Below are 16589 nucleotides of genomic sequence, written 5' to 3' on the forward strand. Positions count from 1 at the left end.
TGGTTTTTGATCAGAACGCAATTTTATTAAATAACTTTTTTTGTACCGAACTCGTCACACATGAAGATTAAATCCATCTCATTCTTTGTTTTGTGACAGATTCAGATTGATCCGATTTCGAAAAATCGTAACTTAAAACCTTTCTTGAAAACAAACAATAAACACGAACCTTCGGAAAATATACGTTACAAATCTGTTTTTGATGTAAAATAAAGTAGACGGACCTTTCTAACAATTCGCTCCATGGGTCGAACAATTTCTAAAAAAACCAGTACGAATGGTCACCTCATATTAGATGTAGTTATACGTCAAAACTTATTCGATAATCTTTGCAATGGTGAATTTAAAATGTAAGGCACACCTTCTGGATGACTTGAAAGTGAACACCACAACCAGGATGAGTTGAAAATGAACGAAAACGAATGCACACCCTATCGGGTGAGTGACGCTGGTGGGCCTGCGCGCCACAGTTTGGACACCACTCTCAAATTGAGCGGCTATATAATACGAAGAGCTGGTTTCCAACGTGCGACAAATGCACCAACGTCCTCCGACAGTGGATTGGTCAGTTCTGTGCGACGGACATGTTCAACGCAAAACTCTACCACAAGGCCAACAGTCTTCAGCGTCGCGACGCCACCGACGTCCTCGACAAATATCTACATATGGTCGAGTGGAGGAAAGATGGTAAAGATGTGGTGCTGGACGTCGGATGCGGCGAGGGTGATGTCACCATTAACATCTTGCTGAAAAGGCTTCCGATTAATTTCCACTCGTTGACCGGTGGCGATTTGTCTGTCGAGATGGTGGACTACGCCAAGAACATCTACGCCACTGATAAAATTAATTTCGTTCTCATGGATATCGTGGCCGAGCCCAAGCCTGAACACATTAATAAATACGATCATCTATTCTCGTTCAACTGTTTGAATTGGGTGCAAGATCAGGCGTGAGTTTTCAAATGGCAATTCCTTTGATTCCTTTCATCTAATATTTCATTCATTGTTTATATCAATTAAAACAATCGAAATACATTTTGCAGTATTTTAATTAAATTTCTTGGTTGTTTATTAACATTTGAATTATTACTAATATAAGTAGTCTAATTTCAGTCCTAAATCTAAGATTATCTTAATTTTAAAAACTAAAACAATGTATAGTAAAATTTATAGTTTTTGTCACATCCTTATTTGAACATATTTTTCCCTTTTTTATTTTATTTTCAAAAATAATATAATATTTGTAATGTTTATATGGCCAATATACTACATACTTAAACCAATTTTTTTTTACAAATCATTTATTCGTTTATTACTTAGTCATTTTAACAAAATAATTAAAAATGCATATGTTATCACAATTGATATAGGTTTTTCGTTCCAAATTGACTCTTTCTCATTGAAATTGAAATGAAAAAGGGTCAATTTGAAATGAAAAAGGGTCAATTTAGAATGAAAAACCTACATTAATTCAGTATGAAATGTTGGCTTTTATTTCATCTATTTTTGTTTTTAGTTTTGCGATAAGTACATACATACATACTTTTTGATGAAGCCTCTTTCTTTTAAGAATGTAGTATAAAATTAAAGTATTCAAAATTAATTTTTGAATACTTTGACCCCTTTTTTCAAATTTTTCAAATTGACCCCTTTTTATTGTCTATTTGGAATCAAAAACCTATATTAATTAATCCTAACTACAGTATGAAATGTTGACTTTTATTTCGTATATTTTTGTTTTTAGTTTTTCGATAAGTAAATGCGTACATACTTTTTGATAAAAGCCTGTCTTTCTTTTAAGAATGTAGTATAAATTTAAAAATTAAATAAAATAAAATTCAGATTTTCTAAATTTATTTAAAATGCCGAAATATTATAAATTCAATTTTTCTGAACATATATTTAACTTTGTATAATTCTATATTACATTTTCAATAAATAATAAATAATCTCCATGAATTGAATATATTTTCAGATCTGCTTTACGATCGATGTACAATATGCTAAACGACACGGGCGATTGTGTGATAACCTTTACAGCAAAAAATCGTATTTTCGATGTATGGAAACTTATGTCGGAAGATCCAAGGTGGGAACAGTACATGAGAAATCACGACATGTACATATCACCATATAATAACTCCTTAAACCCTGCAGCAGATTTTAGGAAATTACTATTTGGAGCTGGTTTTAAAAATGTGAAAGTGCAAGTTAAACATAAAACCCACGATTTCATCGGACTGAAAAACTTACGAGGTATTTAAAAATTATAATAAAAACAATTCTCAATATAATGAATCATCAAATATATCTAGATGTTGTAAATACATATTTCACACATAAGTTTTCATACAATTTTATTTTTATTTTTCCAAAGATTCTGCAGCAGCAGTTAACCCATTCTTAAAATATATTCCTAAAAATCTGCATGAAGAATATTTGGATCATTATGTATATTATGCAGGTGAATTGGGTTTTTTAGAAGAAGACAATAATAATATTAGTGAAAAAGTACTTATACAATCAAATTACAGTTCCTTGATTGCATACGCCTCAAAAAGCTAAATAAATCATCTATTTTTGTTCAATTATAATTCAATAGATAAGAATTTCTGCTAGTTATTTATTATATTTACATTAATATTTATGTAATTGCCATAAACTCGAGTTTTGATATAAATCTTGAATAATAGGTAGTATACATTTTATTATAAATAAAATCTCAATTCATATAAATTAGTTCTTATTTAATCTGTTAATCATTTTTTTTATTTGTTATATTATGTATAAAACAACCATATTTGTTATTTAATTAAGGTAATGTATCCAATAGTGAAAAGAAAATATTTATAATGTCAAAATTTTTTTTTGAATTTTTCACAATTCTAATAGGTATGTATTTGTATTATAGATTTGTAAATAAATGTATTTCATAATATTTAAATCAGAATCATCTGAGAAATGTACGGTATTACTGTATATAATTATTTTCTGTCTGTAACAATTCCTAGCACATCCAATCATAAATAAAATTTTATTGTTATTAAAAATTGTTATTTTGTTTTTTTTTTTTGTGTTATATTTTTTGACCATTGTGGCGCTTTAGGAATTCCTGTTATGCCACAATGGTCTGTTTAGAATAAATAAATAAATAAATAAATAAGTATCCATCATATCTTGAAATTCCAACAAATTGCTAAGTTGATTTTGACCAACATAATTTGTCTGTTTCATATGTGCATTTCATATAGCTTTGATGTCTTTACGAGTTGATAATTTAAGTGTTTCTGCAAACCCTTATTGCCACTCTATACATTGCTGAATGATCGAAACATTCAAATTGTAACAATCCAACACCATAAAATTCACTTAAAAATATTACGACAGTTATAATCATTCTGACACAACATTACATTTAAAAATAATGAAACGATTACCTGAACAGTATTTTCTTTAATTTGAATATCATTCGCAAGTTCCACATAACGAACAACGTCTTTGTCAAATTCTTTAGATGAGGGCTTTTGTGATACATAGTCTTGTAAAAACTCCTTTCTAGGAATTTTCCACACATGTTTAAAATTATTTCAACTTTCCAAATAAATGCATATCAAAAATTTTCAATGCTTGCTCTAATTCTAAAAATTAATATCAGCATTGGAAAAAAGAAATTAAATACAAAAATATCTAAATAATTATAGTCATTCAGTACCAGTTATAATGAGTTCTTGATATTTCAGACATTCAATGTCTTTTTCAATTATTTTATTAAAACTTGAGAGTCCATCACTGGGCAATCCAAATTATACACACAATCGTGGAATAGTGCTGAAATTTTATATAACTCCTTCTAATTTTATATAACTAAAAATCTGCTTCCGGTGAGGAATAAGACATATTTGTTCATTCATAATTTTTAAATTCACATTCAATAATGAAGTCGGTTCAATACTACTTTAGATTTAATAATTTTTATTCACAAAAACTATGTATATTTTATTTAAAAAAATATACAAACCATCTCCAGTCGAATTTTTGTACATATTCTTCATTGTTGTTCTGACGTTAAATATTACAGCAGTTTCTAAGAGATTATCAAATTGCAAAATATATTTCAACCCCAAAATAATATATTTTAAACTCCAAAATATATGGTATCTGAAAAACAAATTGTATTTACATATATTAAAGTAAATATATAAAAGCACACAAACTTGTAATTATCATACATTATACCTAGTCAATAAATTCTTCGAATCATTATTTCTTCAAAAGACTTGCTGCAAATATATTCTATCAATTTCACTATTCTCACGTGCCTTGTATTTATTCAAAATTAGTTGAATCTGAAATTCAAAGTACAAAACAGGTTAAATATTTAATGACAATAAAAAAAAATTGGATGTGACCAACCCATGACTTTATCTATGTATTTAAGGATTATAAGAAAGTAAATAAATGTAAGAAACACGTTCACACATACCGGTTATGAAAGCATTTTCAATACAAATTGAGCATAAATATAGGGAAACTTACACAGCACAAAAGTTCTACTTACGGTTGTTGGATTTTTTTCGAAATTTGTTTATTACTTAACCCATTTGAACCCAGAGCTCGCGTGAAAACACATGTCCCATGTGCCCAGGACTATTTTTTCGTTTATTTTCCAAAATCTTTGAGTTATTTCATGGGAAATATTTTTTATAGGATAGGGATGGATAATTAATTGATTTTTCAACATTTGTAATTTTTTTCAAGGTGGTGCCGTGAATGAACTTTGGGGCTAATGAAACATGTTTTTTAAAATAAAACAAAAATCACAATGGAGTCACATAATCAGTTATAATACTTTCTCACTGGTTATTTGTAATTTTATTGTTAAGAAATTTATAAAATTAATTTTAAAAATAACAAACACGCATCTCTTCGATAAAATAATATTTTCAAATCGCATAACATAACACACGTAGGTACATATATTGTGACATATACACATCGTCAACAAAAAAAAGGGTGCACCCTTTTAAAAGAAGAAATGTCATAAACGAGATTTTGGGTTCAAAAGTCGTAAAAACAAAATACATGAAGACAAAATAATTAATTATTATGATACGGTACAAAACATTTGTCATGCAATGGAATTTCACAGTTATCACTAGCGGAAAACGTTTTATTTTTACAGTGTCCACAATTTCTCCTTTTCTGTTTGACCAATATCAAATGTCTTCCAACTTCCTTTTGATTTTGATTAACTTTGCCGGGTCTGAATGGGACCAATTGTTTTCGTTTTTGACCACAACACTTGCACAACGTCTCTGTTACCTGTCTGATAAATCCTAATTTATCAAATTTACAACCAAAACTTTTGCTTAGAATCCAAGCGTTATTCACAGCTACATCGATGTTCCAAAACAGAATAGGCATGTACCATTTTTTCTCTCTAATACTTATATTATAGTTAGAAATATGGTTATCCATTTGATCAACCCCACCCATATATTTATTATACATATTTATACTAAATGGTTGATTGATTTCCACCCTACTTTTTTCTTTAACCGAATATCAGTTTCCAGGGGTGGTAATATGTATGTATGTGGAATCCGGAAGTTGAGACGTCCCAATTATCAATTTCTTCCCGTATCTCTGCAGTAGTAAAATTGCATTCTCTGGAAAAAAATATGTGTCATTATCCCAAGGAGTCATATACGACTCCGTCGACTTTTGATTTTTTTTTTCAGGAATATGAGATATATAAACGCAATTTCTCTTATGCATATTATACAATAAGTCCTACTGTATTAGAAACATAAAGATAAATAAAAAATATGTAAAAATAAAAAACTTACGTATGTTTTCTCTTCGACATATCTGCAAGTCGAAAAGCGCTCGATGTTATTCCCTCAAAACTCCAAAAGGAACTGATTTCATTTCGTGTGACTTTCTTACAATTCATCACCAACATCTAACCAAGCGTAACGAAAGGTTTTACGGCCGGCCTGAGTGATCCCTTTATTTTACGACGCAAAATTGTAAAATGCCGTGAATGACCGCGCTGGCATACATCGTGTAAGTTCATAACTGACCGCGTGGGTTCAAATGGGTTAAAATCACTATAATTATTATACGCATTAAATATCAAGAAAATAAAAATAATTTAAAAGGTCCAAATAAAATAATGAAATATTGTTTTAAAAAAAATACTACTTCCGGTTTACGAATTCTGACGATAACCTTATCAGCTCTAAGTTAGTACATAAAAAATACAAATATAAATTTTCATATTGTTGCGTTCAGGGGTGTGGAATGAGTCGTGGTCACAACATTTTTGACTTTTCTAAGACGAAAAAATCCCACTTCCAGTTTATTAAATTTATTATTTTTTTTAATTTTCATCACATTGATACAAGAATTATACTTGAATTCTTCGTGAAGAGCATACATGTTTAAGGGGTCGAAAAAAATAGTGGAAGAAAAATCGAACAAGAGTAAACTGCCAGTTGACGGATGCTTACCAAATTATACAAAACTTGCTTTTAAGCCTAAACTTCTAGATATGAAATTGTTTCCTGTTTCAGTTCGAGTTCCGGATTTCTTTTTCAGTTCCGGTTCCTGATTCCTGTTTCAGTTCCGGATCCCGATTGCTTTTTCAGTTCCACTTCCAAATTTCTTTAACAGTTCCAGATCTGGATTGATTTTTCAGTTCTGGTTCCGGATTATTTTTTCAGTTCCAGATCCCGATTCATTTTTCAGTTCCAGATCAGGTTTCCTCTTTCAGTTCCAGATCCCGATTCTTTTTTCAGTTCCAGATCCCGGTTATAGATTATTTCTATCAACAATTCAACAATAACCGATTTCATTATTTTATATAACTAACCGTCAATTATTTTATTCAAAACAGCTATACATTTTATACAGTTTCTTTGATAATCAAATTGATTTCATACGTTATCTCAAAACTAATGTAAAACATTGATTCTGAAAACTAAACAATTGGTAATATGAGTCAATATTTCTAAGGTTCTATACTGCATGATATCTTTTAATGGCGCCGTCCACACACACGATATCTACGGGTGATCGTCACCGTAGATATCGTCCGAATGTTAAAAAGTCGAAAATGTTCGTTTACCATGCATACATATGAAAAACGGTTCGTATATATATCAGTGGCGTGCGGTAAAACTCTCTCTCCCCCCGTCGTACATCCTCACTTAATTTGCGCGAGCAGGATACAACAGAAATAAGAGGATCAGGCTTTTCCTCCTGTATCCTGCGCGCGCACATTAAACAAGGCTTTATGTCAAAAAGAGAGATAATTTCACCGCATGCCACTCATATATATTATATATACATAGTACCATTTACCATGCACCCTTTTTTTTTGATCTTTCGACTTAAGATCTTTCGATTTTCAATCTTTGCCTTCCGATATTTGCTTTTTCGGGCTTTTCACTTTCGGTCCCGTGAGGTAGACCCCGTGTGTGTGGATGACGCTATTCTGCCATTACCTATATAAAAATTACGAATATAATAAATAAATATCGCCTTTTCCTCATAATTATATCTACCGTCATTCGATTCAATATATTAAGCCATAAACATAAAAAGTCAGTTGAATTTATTAGATATGAATAAAGAAACAAACTCTGTGCTGCAAATATCACTGAGCCTCATGGTGCGTACGCACCAAGCCAACGAACGACCCACGACATTTAAAACCAGTAGCGTACAAAATATCGAAATAAAAATTAAATTTAAAAATTGAAATTAAATATCAAAATTAAAACTATTATTATTATATTAAAATTAAATTCAAGTATCAAAATAAAATTATAATCATTATATTAAAATTAAAATTAAATATTGAAAGTTAAAACAGAACATGCACAATTTAAATAAATTTTCGAGATTGACCTAAAATCAGATCATCAACAATCACATACAGGTAATCCTCGACTTTTGTTTGTCGAAGATGTTTTGACTTACGAAGATACGCACTAAGATCGATAAAAAATCAAAGAATTATTATTTTTACTTCCCCATAATGCGCAGTTACTGAGAATATATCATGTATTAGTATGGGTGATCCAACGATTTTTGCTAACCCGGAGTGTTGTCGGTCACATCAAACGGATTTTTTTATTCTTCAATTTTTTCTCTCGTCGAAATAAATCAAGTAATTAAATCATTTCAGAGGTAAAATTTATCGGATAATGTGTGATTATTAATTTTATTTCGACGAAAGAAAAAAAACCTTTTGACAAATCACCGACATCCGACACCACGTTTTTGTATGAATTGTTTTTTTTTTTATCGATCATCCACGTGGAAATACAGTAACATCTCGTGACGACTTCAACAATATTTTTTTTCGCTCGTAAGCAGAGAAATTATAATATTTCTCTGGTTTTAAATGCGTATCGTCGTAATTCAAAACATTGTTGTAATTCAAAACATCAACGATGATCTAATTTTAGCTCAATCTCGCTCTTTAGCTTGATTTTGATATTTAATTTCAATTTTAAAATTTAATTTTTATTTCGATATTTTGTACGCTACTGCTGGTTAAAAAGTTGGCCCAAAATCGTCGTTGGTTTAGTCCGTAAGCACCATCAAAAATAAACTGCACTCTACATAAAATGTGCAAATAAAATGTAAAGTGGTAGCACTGTGGAGTATTTTTCCAATGGCAACACTACGAAACTTGACATTGACAGTGACACTAGCAGCCGACAAACACATTGAATGTATCCAATAAGAGGTTAATGACATTGAACGGTAAGCGACGATGTGGCATCAGGTATCCCGAGATCATCAGCTCGCGTTACAAAAGCAAACGGAAATGGATGTAGAGAACAAATACCCAGTCGATGACCCAATCGTCAACTCCTCAAATCTGGAACTATCGGACCCAACACCGGATATACACTCGCTCTTCATCCAATTCAACCATCACTTCTTCTGGGGTCGACAGCCATCCGTAGTCGTACGATAGAGTAAACGAATGTACTCTTGTGCCGGCATATTCAGGTAACTTGTGAACATACTATTTCCATTTACTACAACACACTCTATTATAATTCGCACATGTTCTAAAGAAATTTGCATCAGAGTTGAATTCTAAGAATTGTCTTCAATGAGAATTCGATAAGAGAAGACCATTAAACCGTTTTCTATCGTGACAAAAATCTTTTAACCCTTTGCCGGCAGCAATAAATATAGCGAATAAGCCCTGTAAGCGGCACCTTTTTCGCGAATTTTCCAATCGAGTTTTCGACCTTAAATACAGATTTTAATATTTACTCAAGTAACCAGATATGTTAATTAACACATAAAGTATTATTTGAAACAATAAAATACATAATATATCTCGTAGTTTTGGATTAATTGTCAAATAATCATTCTTTATAATTGTATGGAGACGTGACGTCACATAAACGAGGTTTCAGTATGGTTCCACAAAAAATTAATTTTTGACTGGTATATATTCATTTTAAGCAAATTGAATAGATGGCATTCAACTCTCAGTAATATATTCAACCAATTTTGAACCTTAAAACAGTTGAAATAGGCGCATATAAGCCTCGAAATCCCGTGCAAAGTTCAGAAATTCTATGGAAGACAACCGCGCTACAGACTTGTCGCCCAAAGCTTCCATATAAGACGGCCGCGGGCAAACAGTTAACTATTAATAGAATGTTTATTAAACTACATAACGTTTCAGATAAGGCTATTGTGTATGATTGAAAAAGGTTGCGTTTGTTGTTCTTTTAGATGTTATTATTTTATAACCTTTGCCAGCTTCAACAAGAATTACGACGCCTAAGATTATGCTTCGAAATCTTGGAATGATCTAGCTTTGCTCCATTATTATGAGGTGTTCTAATTTCAGTTCTGAAAGCGTGGGACGCGTTATCTCTACATTTCAAATTCAGAAACAAAGTTACAAATCCCCGTGGCGTAATTTGAGTGAATTTGGGTTTCTATTGGCATAATATGATAATTAGATTATTAGACTATACAACTTCTATAAAAAAAAATTTTTATAATACATAAATTCAGCAAATGATGAATTATTCCATATGTGTAAAATCTCTCGGAAGAAATTTTACTTTGATTGCTCAAAATTAATTATGATTAATCATGATTGCTCGAACTTTTAAAACTTTTCAGGAAGAAAATATGTTTTCTTGTTAAAATTTGAAATATCTACCATCAAATGTTTGATTGATCAAACGAATTCATTAAATATGTTTCGTGGACCTACAATACATATACAAAAAATGAGAATATACTCACTACAATTAATATTGATGTATTCAACTAGATAAAATGAAATATAAGGGCTGGTTTTTACAAGTTAAATTATTAAATTAAAGTGACCATTTTACGTGTTTTTAGGCTATTATAGTAATAATAACTTTTTAATCCAAACCAGAATGAGAATAATGCAATCTCCATCGTCCATATAAATCTAATATATAATTTCGAAAGAGACTTTGAAATTTAAGTTTGTATCTTTGGTTGGGAACTTCGTAAACAAGACAAAGTTTCTATAACGAAAATTCAATTGGTTGAATATTATATGTTTTTCGATTAAAATAAATTTAATAAATAAACAAATGAATATTTACTATGAGATTCGCCACGTTTAAGCTGTTTATATTACAAATACTGAGCGAAGCCGGGTAAAACAACTAGTGATATATATAGATAATACAATGAATGATAAAATAAATAATTAATCTAATATATAATTTCGAAAGAGACTTTGTATGTATGTAAGGATTGGTTGGGAGCATCAAAAACACATCAAAGTTTCTATGACGACGATATCGATTCTGTTTTCGATTTCGATTCCGTTTCCGGATTACTTTTTCAATTCTTTTTTATTCAGGTTTTAAGATTTTAACTTTTTCAGGTTTTAAGATTTCGTCCATCCAAAATCATGTTGGGAACAAAATGAAGACCTAGACCGTATAGGCAAATCAAAACCATCGATTTACTCGTATTATACTGTATGTTATGTTCTGCATCACAACACGAGCAAACTTCCAGAAGTCGATCCAAAACCGGGACATTTTTTCAAAAGAATGTTTCTAAATACTTGAATTATTAAAAACGATAACGAACATTAGAAAATCATGATTGCACATTTATAGAAATAAAATAAAACAATGTCAATAATTATAAACAGGCCCATCCCAAGGATTCTGCAGGACAGATACCCAAAAAACCAGAACTGTACTGGTAGAACCAGTATGAACGGTCACTTTATATTAGAAGCAATCATACTTCAAAACTTATTCTATCCATCTAGTATTGCCATGCCACACTTATCAAGTTCTTACAAGTAAAGCAAAGAAGTAACCTTCCCATGATGATGCTGGCAAAACCTGGATGAGTTGAAAGTGAACCATTAAGAATGCGTACCCTATCAGATGAGTGACGCGGATGGGACTGCGCACCACAGTTTGGATACCACTCTCAAATATCCACCCAGCATTGAGCGGCTATATAATACGAAGAGCTGGTTTCCAAGCGACAAATGCACCAACATTCTCCGACAGTGGATTGGTCAGTTCTGTGCAACGGTCATGTTCAACGCAACACTCTACCACAAGGCCAACAGTCTTCAGCGTCGCGACGCCACCGACGTCCTCGACAAATATCTGCATCTCGTCCAATGGAGGAAAGATGGTAAAGATGTGGTGCTGGACGTCGGATGCGGAGAGGGTGACGTCACTATTAACATCTTGCTGAAAAGGCTTCCGATTGATTTCCACTCGTTGACCGGTGGTGATTTGTCCGTCGAGATGGTGGACTACGCCAAGAACATCTACGCCACTGATAAAATTAATTTCGCTCTCATGAATATCGTGGCCGAGCCCAAGCCTGAACACATTAATAAATACGATCATCTATTCTCCTTCAACTGTTTGCATTGGGTGCAAGATCAGGCGTGAGTTTTCAAATGCCATTTCCGTTGATTCCTTTCATCTAATATATCATTCAATGTTTATATCTATTGCAAACAACCGAAAAACATTTTGCAGTATTTGAATTAAATTTCTTCATTGTTTATTAACATTTGAATTATTACTAAGATGAGTCTAATTGCAGTCCTTCAATTAAGGTTAGCTTAATTTTAAAAAATTAAATCAATATTTAGTAAAATTGATAGTTTTTGTCACATCTATTTAAACTGTTTTTCTTTTTTTCTTTTTTCAAAAATAATGTAATATTTCTAATGTTTATATGGTCAATTTACTACATACATAAACCAATTTTTTTTACAAATCATTTATCCATTTATTACTTAGTCATTTTAATAAAATAAATAAAAATGCATATGTTATCAGCATTGAAATAGGTTTTTCATTCCAAATTGACCATTTTTCATTTCAAATTGACCCCTTTTTAATGTCTATTTGGAATGAAAAACCTATATTAATTTATCCTAACTACAGTATGAAATGTTGACTTTTATTTCATATATTTTTGTTTTTAGTTTTACGATAAGTAAATGCGTACATATTTTTTGATAAAAGCCTGTCTTTCTTTTAAGAATGTAGTATAAATTTAAAGTATTCAAAAATTAAATTCAGATTTTCTAAATTTATTTAAAATGCTGAAATACTATAATAATTTTATTATTCATTAATCATAAATTAAATTTTTCTGAACATATATTTAACTTTGTATAATTCCATATTACCTACATGTAAAATGATTTATTTTCAATAAATAATAAATAATTTCCATGAATTGAATATATTTTCAGATCTGCTTTACGATCGATGTACAATATGCTAAACGACACGGGCGATTGTGTAATAACTTTTATAGCAAAAAGTAGTATTTTTGATATACGGAAACTTATGTCGGAAGATCCAAGGTGGGAACAGTACATGAGAAATCATGACATCTACGTATCACCATATAATAATTCCTTAAACCCTGTGGCAGAATTTAGGAAATTACTATTTGGAGCTGGATTTAAGAATGTGAAAGTGCAAATTAAACATAAAACAGACGATATCATCGGATTGAAAAATTTACGAGGTATTTGAAAAAATGTTATAAAAACAATTTTTAATATAATGAATCATCAAATATATTTCGATGTTGTAAATACATTTTCACACATCTGTATATATCTTCATTTCACCCAGTTTATTTTTTCATAGATTTTGCAGCAGCAGTTGACCCATTCTTAAAAGATATTCCAAAACATTTGCATGAAGAGTATTTGGACCAATATATTTATTATTCAGGTGAATTGGGCTATTTCGAAGAAGACGATAATAATATTAGTGAAAAAGTACTTATACACTCAAATTATAGATCCTTGATTGCATACGCCTCAAAAAGGTAAAGGTGGCCATCGGTTTTTGTTCAATTACAATTCAATATATAAGAATTTCTGCTATTTATTTATTATATTTACATTAATATTTATGTAATTGCCATAAACTCGAGTTTTGATAGAAATCTTGAATAATAGGTAGTATACATTTTATTATAAATAAAATAGAAAAATGTTTACTTCGAAAATTAAAGGCGAAAGTAACCGTCAACGCTTTAATAAGCAAATTCTTTTCAATGGTTTTTAATTTATGTCTGTTTTTTTGTTTGTTTGTGTTTTTAATTTTAATTTATAATTTGTAAATAAATCTATATCAAAATAAAACACGTATATTTAATTATCAAAAGGACTTTTATTTTTGTAATAATATGTGATGACCTTGATTCTATTCCAAGCGTATTAATAGTGAACGCATTTGATTTTTAAATGCTTTTTATTATTACTAAATTATGTTCACAATACATCTTATATCTATTTTAATAGCTACTGATCTACTGATCATTTTCTATTTTACAATTTTAAATTAATTGTGTTAGTAATCATAGTATTATAATGTTAATATGTACAGCGTAATTGGAAAAAGAGATCAAAAACCTATGTAGTGTACGCATACAATATTGCGTAGTTATGAAAACGGTAGGCGTGTTATTTATTGACACAAGAAATGTATTGGTAAATTGTATTAAAGGCACTTCTATTATTATAACATTTCTCTGCCCTCTGCAGTTACGAAACTACAAAAAAATGCATGAAACTCAAATCTTCAAATCCACATCTATGATTAAAAAAGCGAGATTGGCAATATATAATTAATTTCATCTAATATTAAAATAATAATAACTAAATAAACTGGAAAAAAAGAAAGGAAACACTAGCTTATAAAGGAAGGATTTTAAATGTTTGTTAAGTTTACGCTTTTTACAAGGTTTTTTTATAATTCTTGTAATATGCCTATGCATCTTCTTTAATTTTTGTTTTATTTTATATTTATTTCATAAGACTAAAAAGCCAGAGCGCCCAAATCTTTTGTAAAAGGTAAAAAAGATTCATACAAGGAAATAAACAAATCTGGCAGCCCTAGTATATTATCATGCCTAGAGCGTGATTTTTCCAGGAATCGGGGCGGTTTGGCTCTATTTACAAAGCTAGAGTGCAAAAAAAAGGTTCGGTGAACCTTTAACAAAGCATTTACAACAATTGAACAATGGACGGCGCGCTTTGGGTCCGCTCACTAGTCATGGCTACTGCCAGCATTCTTCATAAACATTTCTATGGGTGGCACCGAATATTCAATTATATTCATAACTAATTACACCGAGCAACAAAAAATCACGTTTTTGAGTTACCAGAGCGGAGACTAACCAATCTTTACTAAGTTTAACCCACTTAATTTGAATAATTGATAATGATTTTTGTTGATTAGTGATCGTTTACGAAATATGAGCGTTTAAAAAAATACGTGATTTTTTCATTTTTTTGGCTTGATTTCATCGTCATAATTGTTGGCGTATTGTATAACACTTCTCTGGTTCTACTCCCGTATTTCACTTTCAATAATTTATTTATTTATTTTAAACAGACCATTGTGGCATAACAGGAATTCCTAAAGCGCCACAATGGTCAAAAAATATAACACAAAAAAGAAAAAAAAACAAAATAACAATTAAACATAAACATAAATACATTCATACATAAACATAAAATATAGCATTTAATAATAACAGATAAAGTAAAAATATCAAATAAAATATAGCATAAGGAATGCCTTGCACCTACAGCCAGTTTCAATAAATATGTAAGAAACAACTACAAATACAAAACATCCCTGTAAGGCCCAAATGGAAGAGAGTTAATCAAAATTTCACTCATTTAATAATGTATTTATCGTATGCAGATTTTACTATCACGAATCTTAAATCGATTTGTGCGAGATCTCCAGGATTTTGTAGCAAATTGTGATAGTCATTAAATACCAGAGAAATGTAATGCGGGCTCTTCACTCGCGTGCGAACACAGCGCGAATTCGCGCCGCGAATCTGCGAGTGAAGTGACAGCTTTTTACTTTGTTCGTGCCAGTGGCGTAGCTAGAATTTTGGGCCCTGATGCAAAAATTTCTCCCCACTTCCTGGCCAGTTTGTTCGCTTCTGATTTTATTTCTTCGTATGAATTTCGTAATTTACTAACATTCTCATATATACGATCAAACACCAAAGTGGCTTCGTCTAAACTTTAAAATAAGATCTCGTTTTTGCGATCGATGTTTCTACTCGAGGGCTACACGCCTGATTTGTTATTGACACGCCTACTTGCCACGCCTTAGCAGTGGTGTACGGTGAAATTGTTTCATATCGAGCATGGGCCGTATGCTTTGTATCATTTATGCACAATGGTAATTACGCCACTGGAAGTGTTGCAATTTGGAAGTTCCCCGCTAAAAATGGGGCACGCCTCCACCCGCGAAACGTAAACACTCACACACTCAAACACTCACATTTCCGGCTTACGGCGCGAGTGAAGCTTTCCAGTTTAGTTTGGGTGCTCAGAGAGAATGGAAATATTTGGGTGCTCAGCGAGAATGGAAACCAGTCGATTCAATATCTTTAACTTTATTTTTATTTGAGTTTCAATTCCTTTTCGAAACCACCCGTTGAAATCAACGGGCCCAACACTAGTAATATATATAAAAACGGACTGTCGCTAAATATATATGTATATATGTATACATATTTGTATGTGACGGACGATCAACCATCAACCAGTATGGGGAACAATTTTTTTTTCATTTTTTTTCATTTTTTTCATTTTTTTCATTTTTTTTATATTTTTCATTTTTTTCAGTTTTTTCATTTTTTTCAGTTTTTTTCATATTTTTCATTTTTTTCAGTTTTTTCATTTTTTCATATTTTTCATTTTTGTGCTTCGGGGCGCCGAGGGCGAAGGCCCCGGGGTGCCGGAGACATCGGGGACGCTGGGGGCCCTGTGGGTGAAGCCCCCGGGGTGCCGAAGGCATCGGGGGCACTGGGGGCGAAGGCCCCGGGGTGCCGAAGGCATCGGGGGCGCTGGGGGCGAACCCCCTCGGGGTGCCGAAGGCATCGGGGGCGCCGGAGGCGTCAGCGGCGCTGGGGCCGAAGGCCCCGGAGCGACGGAGGCGCCGGGGGCGAAGGCCCCGGGGTGCCGGAGGCATCGGGGGCGTTGGGGGCAAAGGCGTCGGGGCGTCG

At 31.7% G+C, this 16589-nt stretch overlaps 2 protein-coding genes across 2 annotated transcripts; both read left to right on the plus strand.

Annotated features, from left to right (window-relative positions):
• Positions 1 to 584: 584 nt before the first annotated feature.
• On the plus strand, positions 585 to 2564 carry LOC143912309 (juvenile hormone acid O-methyltransferase-like). The gene is made up of 3 exons (XM_077431592.1): positions 585 to 949; positions 1975 to 2255; positions 2377 to 2564. Exons 1-3 carry the CDS (start codon positions 585 to 587, stop codon positions 2562 to 2564), a joined length of 834 nt encoding a protein of 277 aa, XP_077287718.1.
• Positions 2565 to 8696: 6132 nt separating this feature from the next.
• On the plus strand, positions 8697 to 13714 carry LOC143911726 (juvenile hormone acid O-methyltransferase-like). The gene is made up of 4 exons (XM_077430738.1): positions 8697 to 9032; positions 10924 to 11964; positions 12787 to 13067; positions 13193 to 13714. The coding sequence occupies exons 2-4, from the start codon at positions 11444 to 11446 to the stop codon at positions 13378 to 13380; spliced, it is 990 nt and encodes a 329-aa protein (XP_077286864.1). The 5' UTR covers positions 8697 to 9032; positions 10924 to 11443; the 3' UTR covers positions 13381 to 13714.
• Positions 13715 to 16589: the final 2875 nt, after the last annotated feature.

The sequence above is a fragment of the Arctopsyche grandis genome, chromosome 5, assembly GCF_051622035.1.
Source record: "Arctopsyche grandis isolate Sample6627 chromosome 5, ASM5162203v2, whole genome shotgun sequence".
NCBI classification, from domain to species: Eukaryota; Metazoa; Arthropoda; class Insecta; order Trichoptera; family Hydropsychidae; genus Arctopsyche; species Arctopsyche grandis.